The 17,154-nt window shown below is 33.7% G+C and overlaps 1 protein-coding gene across 1 annotated transcript; it reads left to right on the forward strand.

Moving 5' to 3' along the window:
- Positions 1 to 4,992: 4,992 nt before the first annotated feature.
- Positions 4,993 to 8,695, forward strand: LOC149206177 (B-box zinc finger protein 22-like). The gene is made up of 3 exons (XM_089395333.1): positions 4,993 to 5,455; positions 6,159 to 6,569; positions 7,977 to 8,695. Exons 1-3 carry the CDS (start codon positions 5,267 to 5,269, stop codon positions 8,256 to 8,258), a joined length of 882 nt encoding a protein of 293 aa, XP_089251459.1. The 5' UTR covers positions 4,993 to 5,266; the 3' UTR covers positions 8,259 to 8,695.
- The last annotated feature ends 8,459 nt before the right edge of the window (positions 8,696 to 17,154 follow it).

Below are 17,154 nucleotides of genomic sequence, written 5' to 3' on the forward strand. Positions count from 1 at the left end.
GAGATTAGTTTGTGGTTTAAAAAACTATAATCTAGGGGCATTTAAGCTATTAAAATCACGAGAGATCACACCCAACTTAAATTGCACCAACCCTTAACATGATTGGATTTTAGACATCTCTTTCCAATTACCATAAAATTTAAAACTCAAATCACTTTACAAAATAATAAAATCCAAAATAAATAATAATAATCTAATTTTAAAATCATAATCAAACCAAACACCAAATTAATATACAAAACTTATTTTGTAAAATCCAAAATAAATAATAATAATCTAATTTTAAAATCATAATCAAACCAAACACCAAATTAATATATAAAACTTTCTTAATTTTATAAAAAAAAAAAAAAAACCCATCGAACACAACAATTTAACAACCTACACTATCATATATAAAAACACTTCAACTTATTATATAAGCTTAGTCGTAAAACCATTACCTACGTTTGAGGGGGCCAGAGACCAAAAAATAAGCTTTCATAAACCCTTACTATTATCCTTAAACGATACTCCGACACTCCATGAAGCATAGGTAGGTAAACATGAACAGTCAAGGCCACCCAAGCTCTTTCTAAGTGGAGGTAATTCTGACATGTTTTATGGAGGAGAAAATTTGAATTGAACATTTATCCATATAAAATTAATTAGCCATTGACTAACATCGGTAATAATAAATTAAACTAATTCCTTAAATCAAATACAAATATAATTTATATATATTAATTAAAGCTTATATTTAGGAAAGTTTTAACCTTTGATGATAATAAATTCAACTAGTTCCTTCAATTTAATACAATTATAATTTATATTTATAATTTATATATTAATTAATTTTTATATTTATAAAATTTTTGAAATATTTAAATGATATATTTATTATTATATTGAGTAAAGAAGAAAAAGAATAGAAAAAATAAAATAATAAAAATATAAAATGATATAAATGATTTAAAAGTTAATGTATTTATTATTTATATATAAAAATACTATACATTATAATTATATTTAAAATTAAAATAATATATATTTTTTTAATTTATTAATATAACTTTTTTATTAAAATATAAAATTAGAAAAGCATTGAAAATTTTCTGTTTAAAAACGGTTTACAATATCACTTACATTTTATAATAAATTTAAAGATTTTAAATTTATATAATTTAACAATTTAAATTAACATAATTTTTGTCATAAATTATATAATTATATATATCTATATATATATATATATATTTACAGGAACTAGCATATTTATATGTAAATTAACTTAATAATATATAGAAAAAAGATTATTTAATAAAATATTTAAAAATATATTTAAAATTTGAAATTAATAGTATGCGATAATAAAATAATTATTTATAAAAGATTTATATAAACAATTACTGATATATATTTAAACAAATATTTTTAAAAATTAGGTAAATTTTAAAAACTATTGGACATTACTCAATACAACCATGCTAGTTGTAAGATTCTTCTCGATTCTCTTCATTAGTCATGGAATTCTAATTCACATTCAACATTTCCACATTTCCATATTTCCTTCTTGTTGTTGAACTAACTCCTCTTTTATAACCTCATTTAATGTAGATCCAATAAAGAACCTAGCAATTGAATGAGTTGTGGAATTGATTCTTACTAGATCAGAAACCACATGTCGAAGAACTACACACTTAGCTTGAAGTTCCTTAATTTGTCACTTTTGGCTATATAGGGTTCCCATTATGGAAGAAACTTCAAAATCCCTAGTCCCTTCTCGGGAGTGTACTCTACCATTGAATGAAAATATTGAGTTTTTCATGTCAATGATGTAATCCTTTGATTTTTTTAGGACTTTGTGACTTTCAATTGTTTCACACAAAGGGCATCTCTCAGCATGACCATGCTCCATTTTAGATCCCCAACATAACACCTATGAAAGCCCTTTTTCACTGCTCACCACACTCAAGCCACAAATTCTACTATAAATGTCCAACATTCGAATATGAGCAAAACTAAAGGTCAAGGTGCTAACCTTTGACATAACTGAGAACCTTTGGTGTAGAGCAGTGCAACACAACCTAGACAAACTAACTAGAACGTCATAAAAGCCATGGAAGCAACCTTGTAGACCCAAGTTGCCAAGCCACCAAGAAGAACCCCACAAGTAAGAGCTCAAGTTAGAGCCACCTATTCCTCGCAAACCACAGTCAACACAACAAAATTCCAACAAAGGATCAATGCTATTATCCCATACAGATAAATTAGAAGGTCATAATTCTGATGCTAAACCCCAATTCAAAACTATTTGACGTAAAATTATGAACCATAGATTTACAATATAGCACAAATCCTCATGCAACAGGTTGACATAAAGAGCCATTATCCCACTCGTAGAAAGAATAAATATCCATAACACTTGATGGGATTGTTTTCACATTAGCCTTCTTGTGTGTGATTAGACTACAAAATGAATGCACATTGGCTAGCGACTTTGATAATCGACCATCCCAAGTGTGATATTGTGTCAAATATTTGACATGCAAGAGCTCTTCATATCATAGTTGATATAAAATTCAAGAGACAAGGAAAAAGATCTCCCCTCTTTTTAATCTTAATTTGCCACATTCCAAAAGAGTCGCCTTGTTGGATAAATTATCAGTTTGATGGTTGAGCATCTTGAGAATGTGGTAGAACTGGATACTCACCAATCAAACAACTTCTTTCTCGATTCATTTGGTTATTATTAATAGAATTCCATTGCTTAGAGGGGGGCTCTTAACATTAGCATGATGATTAAAACTGAGTCCTAATGATAATTATATTATTGATATGCATATCATCAACGATCCTCAACCCTTAAAACAAAGAAAATGCCTTTACTTGTTTGTTTGAAGCTTTACCAAGTCCCCATTCAAAGGTGTTTTCCATATTTTTTAATGATAGAAATGATCTCCACACCTCCCATGCCTTATATGTATCTTAATTACATTATATTGTAAAATGTATTGATAGTCTTTGCTTTAAATTGTATGTCCCATTATAACTAATGACACATTACAATTTAAAATAATGTTTGTACATAATGAAAAGAAGCCTAATGTGGGCTCAATGGTTAAAAGTATGTGTTTCCTCTTAAGACACAAATTTTAAAAGTCAATTCGCTCTGCCTCGCCCCTCAATCAAGAAGATCTATACACCAATTTGGTGTTCAACTTGGCTGTGACCTTGAAATTAAATTATATATATAGTTGTAGTTTATGTCTTCTACGTTTTGACTTTTTTGGCCATATTTTTTGGTTAATATTGTTAGAAATCCAATAACGAATTGTTAAAATTACAAGATTGAGTTGTGTAGTCTGCATAATCGAAGTGCTCCATGGGTTTTTAAGGGCGTTGAATCTATTTATGCATTCAAAAATGTATTTTAAATAGCGAAAAATCACAATCTTATCCAAAATTACACTACCAAGTTAAAAAAAAAAAAAAAAAAAAGCATAAAAAAACATAAAAAAATAGAAAAATAATTAAATTTAATTATTTTGAGAATAATATATTTATATTATTTTATTTTTTATTTAATAACCAGGTTAGTAATTCAATATTAATGTTTACAATAATATATGTTAGAAATACAAACAAATGATAGTTACGTCCTATTTCTCCAAATTGTATAGTCTACATAATCAAAGTGTTCTATGGGTTTTTAAGGCATTGAATCTATTTATACATTCAAAAATATATTTTAAATAGCCAAAAATCACAATCTTGTCCAAAATTACACTACAAAATTTAGAAAAAAAAACAAAACATAAAAAAAGTAGAAAAGTAATTAAATTTAATTATTTTGATAGTAATATATTTATATTAAATTATTTATTTAATAAACATATTAATAATTCAATATTAATGTTTACATTAATATATATTAGAAATTACAAACAAATGATAGTTGCATCTCATATCTAATGATTGTAGTCTCTATAATCAAAATATGGATGCACACAAGTGCATGATGTAACGGTCAGGCGGGTTGGTTTGCACGCCCCCGGCCGGTTTCGATTCCTGCGGAGCTGCGCGTATGCTGCAGCGTATGTTGATCCATGGAGACCCTGGTGATGGCGATTAAGCTTCGATGTGATGGCTGTCAGTGCTCTGACACGCATATGTACCAATATATATGTAATAAAAGAGGGTCCATAATGCTTCTAAAGGGAACTAGCCCCTCCCATTAAAAAAAAAAATGGTGTTGAATTGATTTATGCATTTAAAAATGAATTTTAAATAGCGGAAAATCACAAAATTTTTCAAAATTACATTACCAAATTTAAAAAAAAACCAAAACAAAAAATTAAAAATATAATTAAATTTAATTCTTTTCACACTAATATATTTATATTATTTTTATTTTTATTTTTTATTTAATAACCATGTTAAATATTTAATAATGTTAGAAATTTCAAAAAAATGTTAAGTACATCGCACATTTCCAAATTGCAAGGAGTAGATATCATGCCATCACCACCAAACTGCAAATTGCAAATAAATGATATTTACATTCCATATCTCGAAAAAAATATATTAACATCACCGAACTTCAAATTGCAAATAATGTCAAAAATATCTTGCTCCAGCTCAATATACTTTTCTCTACAGGATGTAATATTTACATTGTATATCTTGAGAAGATATCTTAACATCACCAAACTTCAAATTGCAAATAATGTGAAAAATATCTTGCTCCAGTTCAACATCCTTTTCTCTACATGATGTTCTCATGCTGTGGAGTGACGAAATATTGTGTGAAAAGCATATCCCTGACACTGTTGTAGTGCGAGAAAAAAGACATTCAAGTCTCTCATAAATCTAAATGGCTCGAGGAGGCAATGCATGTGTGGTAGGTTGTTTGAGTTTTCCATAAATGTAAATGGGTCGAGGCAGCAATGCATGTGTGTTAAGTTGTTTATGTGCTAGGCTAGGTTGTGTCTGAAGGTGACAGCATCTCACCATCTCTTCAAACTTTCAAGTCGGAAATGACAAACCACCATCTAATGACCACAAAATTGAGGGAACTTAATCACAAAAATCTTTATAATCCAACGGTTGACAAAATGTCCACTGAATCTTGTTAACAACGACTTTGATTTGATAACATTAATGACTTAGCCCACCAGAGATGCTTGGAGCCCAAGCCAATCCCTTGTATAGTATCAAAACATAGTAGAACAGATACCAGGGTCTAGCTATAGCAAACAGATATCAGGGTGTTGTACAGAAATAGATGAAGATGAAGGTCCAGTGTGATGTCTGTGAAAAAGCAGAGGCCACTTTCCTGTGTTGTGCTGATGAGGCTGCTCTCTGTTCAGCCTGTGACAATAATGTCCACGCTGCCAACAAATTAGCTAGCAAACATCAGAGAGTATCCCTCATCAACCCTTCTTCTCAGTCGCCCAAATGTGACATTTGCCAGGTAAGTCCATATCTTTTCTGTTTCAGGGTTCACATTCATGGGCTGTTAGGTTTCAGTAACAGTGCATCAGATGGCTCATTCTGAGATTGAATCTTAGTAGCCAAATCCAAATAGGTCTCTGTGGTAACATGGCCTTTTAATTGATTTCTGTAATAGTAGTATCCAAGACGATAATACTGGATTTCAGATTGCCGTAGTCTAACCAGACTGGTTTCAGATTGGTTTCAGATTAAATTCAGTTAATACTGCTCCACTAGGGTTAAGTTGAAATGCAGTCTGTAGAATGAATTTAATGTGGAAAAAATGTCTAAGATGGATGGTTTTATGATTTGGGTTTTGCGTGAAATAATATTCACAGATCCCCAGGTGGATGATTATTTGATTTGGGGGTTTGGTTTCAATTTAATAAGCCGTACTTTGCCTCAAATTCCACACGCAGATTTGTTATATTGAGATTAAGGTATAGATTGAAATTTAGTCGCAGTGCCCCTACGAGATTGAATTTTTGTTATGGTTCCCCTGATTTTTTTTATGTGTAAAACTGATTTTGTGGTTCAATCCCTCGTCATTTATCTTGCGAGAATCCTGAATAGGTCTACATGTCTGTTAGCAGCAAATGCTTAGTTTGACATAATTATTTGTTAAAATCCATCTCTGGTGATGGGAACTAAGGTTGAATGAGTTTCGGTTGCTTTTGTTACAGGAGAAGACGGGATATTTTTTCTGTCTGGAAGACCGAGCTCTTCTTTGCCGGCAATGCGATGTTTCAATACATTCTCTTAACAATCTTGTAGCTGCCCATCAAAGATTTCTAGTGACAGGGGTTAAGGTTGGCCTTGAACCCTCGAACACCATTTCTCCTTCCACAAAAACTTCTACACAGTCGTCTGATATCACCAACGAAAAACCACAAACCTTGAGAAATGGTCCAACGGAAGTCCCTGCATCGTTGCATCAAGGAGTACAGAAGGGAATAGGAGGAGGAGGCATATCCCGAAGAGGTACTGTTTCTGAGTATTTTTCGGATTTGCTACCGCTCTGGAGAATGGATGAATTTCTCAATTTGCCTGACTTGGACAATGGTTATGGCTTTGGCGAGGCAGGTTCTTCCAGGGTATGTAATGTTGTTTATTTGTTTATTTACTGTTTATTTGGAAGAAGAATTCATGTTGGAACTGAAAGCGTTTTACGAAGTTCAGTACTAGAAAGCACGTACATTGTAATTTCATTCGAGTATGTTTCCAGTATATAGGATTTTAAGGCATCAAATTCTCCACTTCTCTTTTGAGTTATTGAAAGAATGATGAGTTTGGTTGGACTCAGATTAAATGTAGCAAGGATAATGTGCCATTTCTTTCCAAAAGCCAACACCAGGTAAAACTTAACAAGCCAACCCTCATGTAGCTAAGGCATACCCTCTACCTTGGGCAGGCAAAAGTGAGATAATGGGTTTACACTGCTCACCCTCATGCTCACCCTCAATCTCGAGAAGCTCGGAGCAGAGTCAAGAGAGGGAAACTTGGAGTATGCCCTGAGTCATTGGGGCCACGTGATCAGATTTTCATAGCTGGTGTAGACCTCCCAAACCATAGTAAAACTTTTGTAGCTGATAATTGTAGCGTTATGTTTGTTCCCTGTGCCTCACCAGGTATTTTTTTTTTTTCCAAATTTAAGGACAAATTGTGGGGTGCCAAGGAGCTAGAGGGGAAAAGGAAGCTAAGGCATTATAAAGAGGTGATCAACCCCACTTTCGCTAACCAGAATTATCTCTCTGCCTTGACTAGCGCTAGAAGAAAATGAACATTGCAAAGATAAGAACTAACTCCCATAAGCTTCAAAGTGAACCGGGCGTTGTTCTATCCCTAAAACACTCTGGGATGAAAGAATCTGTCAACTGTGCGATACTAAGAGGGTTGATGGTGAAAAGCACTTTCTCTTGGATTGCCATACTACCAACCTTCTTGACTTGTTCAGTCAGCAAAACTACAGTGATCTAGGAACGCTTCTCTCCCTCCTCTTCGATCATAGAAATAAAATATTAAAATATCTCAATTAATCTCATTTTTTCGTAAGGTCCAATAGATCTCATTGGTGTGAATGGACATTAATCATCATCATCATCATTGATTATTTATTTTAATTCTGTCTTCTAGGTTTTTGTTAAAAGCCAGTAGTTAGGAACTTATCTCATTTGTACTTATTTAAAGTTTGTCTTGAAAGAAAAAATTCCACTTGTAATCAAGGTATGTCTGTTTTGAAAGGAAAATTTCATCTGTAATTAAATAAGGTTTGATATACAATGACTTATATTATATATATATATATATATATATATATATATATATATATATATATATATAGCTTTGCTTTATTCCTTGTTCAGTTTGTCATTTTTCATTTTGTAGAAGATGATATTTGGCACTGACACATATGTCTTAGCAGGATTTCTAATGTTAGTTGAATATAATTGTGCCCTTCACTTTAGATCTAATCTTTATTTGGGATGTTTTATGTTTGACAGGCAGATAATGCCAACTTTGTAGAAGAATGGCCTGCAAATTCCTATAGCACAGAGGAAGATAATTCTGAAAACTATCTTGCACAGGTTCCTGAAATGGCATCTCCACCAACCGCATCTGGGCTTTATTGGCCTCGAAAAACTATTTGTCAACCAAAGGAAGGCAAGCGAAGAGAGGACTTGACGATCTTTGGATTTGATGATGCTTCCTTGGTTCCTGACATCGGATGCCGATCTTCTCCACCTGATTCTCCTCTTTCTAAGAGAAGAAGATTGCATGCTTAACTTCGTTTGATCTTACCTCGAGAGTCTAAAATTTTTACCCACTTAGATAATGATTCTGTTCTTTCGATCTCCGGACCTGTTATAGTTGATGATTGATCAGATAAATGCAGCACATGTAAGTTATATGCTTATTTCCAGTGAGAGTGAGCCCCTAAGGTGTGGGTACCCAATCATTGGAATCCGTGTTTTTGTGTATGCGTTTGAGAGTCCTATAGATGCAACTGTTTTCTGAATATCCTCGAGTAGAATTGGATGATCTTGATTAGGATGACAGGCTAACTTGCTGAAGAGTTTTTCCCATATTTTGAGTTTATTATTATGCTGAATTCTTCATATGTTTTCATGTAAAATATTGATATTATCATGGGCTAGTTCAACTGCCTTTGTACTTTTCATTAAATGATTTGCTTCAAGCAAGGCCCATTTAAATTTGTCTACTGCGATGCTTGTAGGCTGTGAAACCCTGAAAACCAGTAGCTTGCCTACAATTTTCTGTTAATTATGGTTTTCTCCCAGGAAGTGCATGTCATGATGACTTCCAGATTAACATGTATTTTATGTTTTAGTGACTGCATTTTTAGGACTTACAGGATGGCTGAAGAATTTCCATCTTATAAATTGACCTTGTATGCACAGAAATCCTGTTGTCTGAGGTTTGCCATTGGAGTGTTGTCATGGAGTTGTGTTTGTGGTATTATTTTTTATTTTCAAGTTTTTCAGAACATTTTCGTTATTCCAGTATCTACTTCCTTTATACTTTGTAATGACCAACTTTCGGAATAAGCTCCAGATTAGGAAATGTCCTTTGGAAAAATGTCATTTTTAAGTATACACAGTAAATTATAATTGATCATTATATATTATTGTAGGTCCTAGGATGATTTATGGATGTGATTCTTAAAATTCCTTGAGTACTGATATATGATGTGTGCCTTAGTGGATGTCAGGATTTTAGCAATTCATAACTTCCTAAGCTGTAAAGTAGAAGCATTTGTAGTTTGCTTTCAATGATTGAATTTGGCATATATATAATGATAGTGGATTATATTCTTCTCAGATTGCTGAACTGGATATTGCAAATTTGGAGGCTTCACTTGTTTATTATGGTATTTACATTTAATCTAAAGGCACCAAATTTCCATAGTAGACTTGTATGGATAGGCATAGATAAAACAATAAATGAACTATTGGTCTTTGTGCAATGTTTCGCATGTCTTTAGTATATTGGGATCATCTGAACATTGTTGCTATTAATGTTCTTAGAGTTTTCTGCAGTGTTTGTATATTTCTCAAGCAAACATAAATTTCCAACCTGTGTATGTCATTTCTAAATTTGCAGCGTTGTTTGTTAAAATTACATGGCAAGAAGGCTTGGGCAAATATTTACTATTCCGCACCGCAAAGTTTTAATTGAAGTTGAATTGCACATGTATCCTTGAGTTTCCTGAGTTTTCAATTACCGAGGTTGTAAAATTTAACAGCAACGATCCATGTGTTTAGGAAAGGAAATTTCACATCTAGGACTGGATGTTGCTTTGGGTGGAATTTGAAGCATTGCAGGTAACACGCCATATTGTTTAATACACTTTTCTTTGTAATTCTTCAAAGGCGGTTATTATGAAGAATTCTTGTTATGCATGGTTCAAATTTATCAGAGCTATGTCTTGGAAGGGCTAGGCTTCATATTATTAACCAGAAAACAGTTGTTAGTGTGCACGAGATGTATATATATATATATATATATATAATTTTTTGGCTGTCACCATAATACTAAGAGTATATTTAAAACTTTTGTAAATTAGATATATCAATATCTTATAACTTAACAAAAATTAAGATGTGGCATCACAAATTTAGCAAGAGTTGAGATGTTGCATGCATGTGGTGCATCCAGCCTTATCATAATGGGTCAAACATATTCCTTATCATAATGGGTCAAATATTCAGTATTAGGACAAAACACAAGATTAGTCGCACAGCCCCAGGATTCTTTAGAACAACAATTTCATGGAGCAGAACAATAAAACGAAATTCAGAACAATAAGGCTGAGCAGAACAATAAAAGGCAATTCAGAACAATAAGGCTGTCCAATGTTTAACAGAGAAGCCTCCAACATTACAACCAACGCGACGGATTATGGCAACCCACATAAATATTTACGAGAATGTAGTAGTAGTTTTACTCTGATCATCAATTCGAAAGGGTATCATACGCGCGGATTCTCTGCCAAGGAGGCCCAACAGGGTTTTTTGTGTGATTTTTCCAGAAAGTTATCGCAATGCAAAGGGGTTTTGCACGAAGTATATGTTTGACATTCATGAGATTTCGTATGCTGATTTGAATAAGAAAACGATCAATAACTGTTTGGTGTATATATATCTTTGACGCTGCAAAAGCATCTTTCCTGAGTTGCAATTCATTTTCATACTCAGAATACTTGGATTTGACACTTAATACTTCCGATTCACATCACATTCTACCCTTTAAAGAAACGGTACTAGACGAAAACTGGACCTAGAATTCGATATTTGCAATCTACACCATTCCAGCTTAAAGAAAGGATATTCTTAAACCACGACTAGTTCAGATATGTTTGGGAACTCCTGCCACTGCAATTAGCTACGGCTAGTTCAGATATGTTTGGGAACTCCTGCCACTGCAATTAGCTACGGCTAGTTCAGATATATTTGGAACTCCTGTTATTGCAAGTACGTTGGCAGGTTTGAAAGTAAAAATTTGTTATAAAGGCAGTGGTCTCTAATTGATTTTTTTTTTTTGAATTTCAACTTTCCACAAATCTCTCAAAAATCTCACTGAATTCATTTATATATTCAAAACTACATTTTAAATAACAAAAATTTAATATCTAACTAAATTCAGAAATCACTCAATTATAAAAAATAAAAAAATTACATTTAAGAACAAAACCAATTATTTACTGATTTATTATAAACTGCGATGGATGCCAACAAGATTTAGAAATGCTAAGATACCAAGATTTAGAAATGCTAAGATACCTTATCTTATTTACAAATTGTAGTATTTTTGTCTAACTGCTGTGATTTGCTCTAGAATAGGATGTTAATAAAATTAAAATTTAATTTAATTTTAAGGTTTTGACTAAGGGAGAGACTACATTGGTGTATGAGACTTTTTTGTTTGTAGGATAAGAGACCCACTTTCACTCAGTGATTTAATTCTAAAAAAAATATATAACAACTATGTTTTTAAAAACAATAAACGAATTATTTATTTTATTACATTCAAATAACTAAAAATAATATATTGGTTGTTTTTTAAATATTTAAACAACTAAAAAAAAGTATTATTTATTTATATTTATTTCAATTTCGCATAAATGTATAGATGGAAAAAAATAGGTTATTTGAAAGTGTGAAACAGAGAATGTTGAATAAATTTAATATGGCCCTCAAATTTTTGTGGTTAATATATCGGGTTTAACTATCTACATATCAGTGAAAGGTAATGGTATAATTTAATAATGATAGTCTAGTTATTATAATTGTATTTTTGGGGAGATTTATTTATTTTATTTTATTTTAATTTTATTTTCTTAAAATTATTGGAGACAAATGTTATGGTTTGAGAAATAAAATGGATGAAAAACATATGTTATGGTTTGCTCTAGTTTCTTATTAAGGAAACTAGACTAGTGGCAAAATCAAAGTTTTCCAACATCAAAAAACTATAAACTAACATGGGAAATAAGAAAAAGGAGTAAATTGAAACCATCATCCATTATGGGGGAAATTTGATTCTTTAATTGCCATTGGCTCTTTGTTGCTCCCTGGTGAGCAAGTTGGGTCTAAAGGGAAGCTCAAGTAGGCCTCAATGTGTTGTATTGTCTATCCAAGCCACGCATAAGGACGATCTCATCAACTTCATTACAGTCCAATAATACTCTCCCCAACATCTTCAAGTGCCAATAGATGTCCATCATGTACATATATTGACTGAAGAGACCATGGGTGTGGCTAACATTAGGAACCCAATTAACAATTTCACTTGCAACCTTAGTATATGATAGGCAACCTTGTTCACCTACAATTTCTTCAGCGTCAACAATTTCTTGGACAAGTTTGGGTATATGAGAGCGGAAGAGTCTTGCTAAGGCTTTTGCTCTTTGTTGAGCTCTTAAACTACCATGATCCTTGTAATAAGTGGTGTTGCACTAGATTTTGGCCCCGTTGCCTTGGCATTGCAATCGTCAATTTGAAAGTTGGACTAGGGTCAGGAGGAAAGGGTCAAAGACATGGAGCGAAAGAGGGAAGTAAGGGAAAACTTGACAAAGATGGGGGTTGGTAAGGAGTGATATAGGGTAGCGAGAAGATGAGGCCAAAGAAAACCCAAAGTGCACCAAGACGGGAGAGAACCAAAATGGTCGAGCGAAAGGGAGAGAACAACACTTAGAAACAAGAATAGAAGAGCGAAAAGAAACAAAGAAAAAGTAAGGGATTTTACCACTTAAATTGTTGATTGAAGGCTAGGAAGAAAATCTCTCTTCAAAAAGAAATAGCCAAACATAGTTAACATATAAGGGAATTGTTGAAATTAACCCTATTGGTGCCTATTATTTGTAATAAACACGGTGTGTGGGAGTTGAGGGCCACAAGTGGTCGTAAGTCCTTTCAAGATCAAAACTTGTACCAAGACATAACCTTTGGTGCGTGCAAAATTTTATCTGTATATTGATTGAACCTCCCACTTCACGTATAATGATCAACATGAGAAGTAGGGAGTGTATTAAGTTAGTTAAAGATGCCTACAATCCTCCTCTAGTCATAATAACTATAGTATTGATTCCCAAAACATGTAGCATTAAACCATATCTGTCATCGAAATCCATTGCCAATTTGTCGTTATGTGCGATCATCAGACCCAAGTTCATGAAATGACGACGATGTAATGTCATGGGGGGGCACGTCGTCACATCCTCCTCCATTAAGCCTTGGTGGGATGATCACCATGTGCTCCCTTACCTGGGTCCTCAAAGACACCCCATCCTGGGACCAACCAGTGTAATTGTTATTATTGGGTTGAAGTATTATATATTTTCTTTAGATAAAATGATTTTGAATTATGGCCTTTGCACATGATTTCTAAAGTTTGGTAATCTATTTTGTTTGTATTCCTATATTTAGCTATTTTAGTTTTCACGTTGTGAAATTTTTTGTTGGATTCAATGGTGTAAATTTCAATTTTGATTGTCGAAATGCAATAACATTTGATATCATTGTAAGGTACATTGCTTGTACAATTTTTGTTTTGTTGTGTTATATTCTTGTAAGTTATTGATCAAGATTGGATCATTATACTATTTGTCATCTATCTTGATACTTTTGGCTGGAAAATTTGGAGGAATAAGCCTGCAAAGCCATTTTAACTGTAGATTCTAGTTTGGAAAATTAGGGTTTGAAACCTTTTGGAGCCCATTTTGAGGTGTCAAACAACGTTTTTTGGAGTCGATTCTCCCGCCTTAACATAGGACCTTGTTATATTGATTTAACTCTCAGAGACCTTTCCAACGATGCAATAATTGTGTCACTTGGAGTTTGCATGCAAAAGTTATGCCTCTTACAAGTTGATTTACTATGTTCACCACCATGATATAAGAAGATGTCGTGACAACCCCCATTACTCATGCGAATGGGGCTAGCCACGAGTGGACTTCCAAGAAGACTCTAGAAGGTCCAAGATCATAACTCTAGAGGGTTGAGGGATTCAAATCTTACCCCTAGTTGGTTATCGAGTCATTTATTTATTTGGGTATAAGGAGAATCGATAGACTTGTTGCTCATCACTGAGCAGGCTTGAGGTCGAGTTGGAGGCACTACCCCTATACTCCTCTGTATAATGGAACCACCCACAAACAATCTACGTGGGTTAACCAAGTATTGAACCTAGGTTGGGCCCCAATATTGGTTGGCAAACACTTCCATTCTATGGTATCATATTTGTTTCATGGTTGAGCAGCGCAATTGGGAGAGGGAACTTAGAGAGCAAAACAAAGGGGGTTAAGGTTTTGTAGTAGCCTTGTAGGCCACACATCTCAGGTAACTCCATAGAGAGTACCTCTCCCTTTGTACTTGCATATTTCCATATCAAAGTAAAGAGAGGAGAGCAACCTTACCTTCTAGTTGGGATTTCTCCCATAAGGGTTTCCTAGGGAAAAACTTGCGTCTATTTTGGATGGTGTGTATTTTCTTTCTGTATTTATTTCTCACATTTCATTTCATTAGACATAAAATCAAAATTTAAAGAATCTAAGATATAATGAAAATTAACCTACATACTATAGATTTCAGTGATTTTATCATATATTTTGTGACAAATTGTTATACTGGAATATCCATGGTAGTTTACATATTGAGAAGTTGTAGGGATTCAAGAATCATTTTAAGAAAAAATTCATAGATCCTTAGCCATGGTTAGTGAGTTTATCCACAATATAACTCTCATGATCTAGTGAAAGAAATATTTGTGAGGTTTGAAGCGTAGGTCATTAATATCAATTGCAATATGAGCCTCCTCATGGTGGCTCTAGCAATCAAGCTTGGATCATTCAGAAAAGCCAAAGGTTCTAACCTGGAAGTTAGATCACAAGGGAAATTGGGAAATTAAGAAGATCCAAAAAGGAGTCATGGAAAATGCCTGAGACATAACAACCAGTTGCAAGCACCATTAACTTTTCACAATCCCTATTCAATATTGGAGTGAAAGTGGACATAAAGCCATACCAAGATGAGATTAATGTATTAAAATTGAATCATTGGTTGCAACAACTAGAAGTTTATTTCAATGTTAACGATATAGATGAAGAACAAAAGATTTCATTTGCTAGACCAAAGTTAGAGGGCCATGCTTTAACCTGGTGGAAAAGCCATATAAAAAACTTAGGTTGGAGGCTAATCTGCTAGTTATTAGGTGGGAGGATTTCAAAACCCTCATTAAGTCCCAACTTTACCCTATTAGGTATGTAAAGGATCAATGTATTTAGTGGCACTACATCAAATAGAGGTGGGGTAGAGTGTACAAGAGTGCACCACTAAGCTGAGGAAGATGACCAGCATGTTGGGTATCTTTCTCAAGAAACTAGATGTATTCCTCAAGTATCTGGGGGGTTTACATAGACATTTACGAAAGAAAATGATGCTTTTCAAGCTAAGGACAATGGATGAGATTTGTACCTACATAATATTTGGAAATCATAGCCCCCAAGAAAGGGTAGCCAAGCGGTTCTAAGTAGAAAGAGTACGGGGAAGCTTCCAAGGAGGGGAAGAAGATGTCGAAAGGGGGGAAGGATAAGAAGATGCCATCCATTACACATCAATCCAAGGATCCAAGTAACCATTACAACCATTACAACCATTACAACATTGATATAATGACATCTAGAGTTGAACCCAAATAACTGTAAGAAGCATGCAATGACAAAGAATATTTCAACTACAAATTTGAGCAATTAAGTTGGAAGCAGTTTTGATGCAGATGAGAAGATTGTTTGCAGTTACAGAGGAGTATTTTAGGAGCTTAAAGGGCCACCACTAAATAGGGAAGTGGAGCACAAAATAAAATTATTGCTAGACTCTCCATTGTCGAGTATTTGGATGTATAGATAGTTTGTTTTAGAAAAAAATTAAGTGAAAAAGTAGATGCAATTGCTGTTGGAGTAGGGTGTGATTTGATCAAACACTTAACCTTGTGGGTCACCCATCATAATTGTATCAAAGAAGGATGGGACTTGACCAATGTGCACCAATTATAGAGAATTACACAATATCACATTCAAGAACTGGTATTCTCTGCCCAATATCGATGATTTTTTATATCAATTGTAGCATGCAAAATACTTTACCAAGTTGGATATGAGATTATGATACCACCAGGTTGAGTCAAGGAAGAAGACATTTAGAAGACTAACCTCAAAACTAGACATTGTTTGTATGAATGATGTTGGTCATGCCATTTGGTTTATGCAATGCACCAATTTTATGAGATTTTTGAATGTTGTATTATGCCTATATCTAGATGCATTTATTATAGTATATTTGGATGATATATTGGCTTATAGTGCTTGGAAGGAACATATCTCTTATCTTATGCAAGTGCTAGAGACTTGTAGAAACGCAAGTTGTTGGACAATCTTAAGAAATGTGAGTTCCTAGTGGCCTTTGGTGTACTTGGGGTATGTGATTGGTGGAGAGGACATTAAGATAGATCCTGCAATAATGGAGGTCATCATGAGGTGGTTGTTTCCTACTAGTGGCTCTCAAGTTAGGAGTTTCGTTGGGGTAACCCAGTTCTTGTGAAAGTTCATGGCTTTATTTTCAACAGTAGTTGTGCCACTCCATGCCATAACAGTGAGTGGCAAGAGTTTCTAGTGTGAGAAGAATTAGTGGAAGGATTTTAATGAGTTGGAAACAAAAAAATTAATAAGCACCATTTCTCGCATTACCAAAGTTGCCTAAGACCTTCAAAGTGGGTATTCCATGGAACTGGTGTTAATGCAAGACCTATATGCTATCATTTTGAAGTATTTCATGGGGAAATTCTCAACTACCTTACCTATGACAATGAGCTCTATGGCTTAGTACAAGTTGTTAAAAAGTGGAAATGCTATCTAATTGGCAAAGAGACCATAATCCACACAAACCACAAACTACAGTAGTATTTGCAAGCCCAGAGTAAGCTACAATGGACTAGACACTACAAGTGGATATGGTTCTTATAATTGTTTCATCTAGTCATCAAGTAAAAGAAGGGTATCAAAAACAAGTCATTAGACATGCTTTCAAGACCACCCACATCCAAAATTACATCTTTGGAAACACTTATGCACATGTAGCCTTTTGTTGAAAAATGCAACAAGAAATT

This window comes from Pinus tabuliformis, chromosome 1_2, assembly GCF_031772625.1.
Source record: "Pinus tabuliformis cultivar Carrire ecotype Pingquan chromosome 1_2, CPIR1, whole genome shotgun sequence".
NCBI classification, from domain to species: Eukaryota; Viridiplantae; Streptophyta; class Pinopsida; order Pinales; family Pinaceae; genus Pinus; species Pinus tabuliformis.

Bases quoted from the DNA above. Each gene is read 5' to 3' on its own strand.
- LOC149206177 (XM_089395333.1), top strand. From the start codon at position 5,267: ATGAAGATGAAGGTCCAGTGTGATGTCTGTGAAAAAGCAGAGGCCACT. The intron at 5,456-6,158 runs GTAAGTCCATAT...CTTTTGTTACAG, and splicing joins CCAAATGTGACATTTGCCAG to GAGAAGACGGGATATTTTTT. The intron at 6,570-7,976 runs GTATGTAATGTT...TATGTTTGACAG, and splicing joins GCGAGGCAGGTTCTTCCAGG to GCAGATAATGCCAACTTTGT.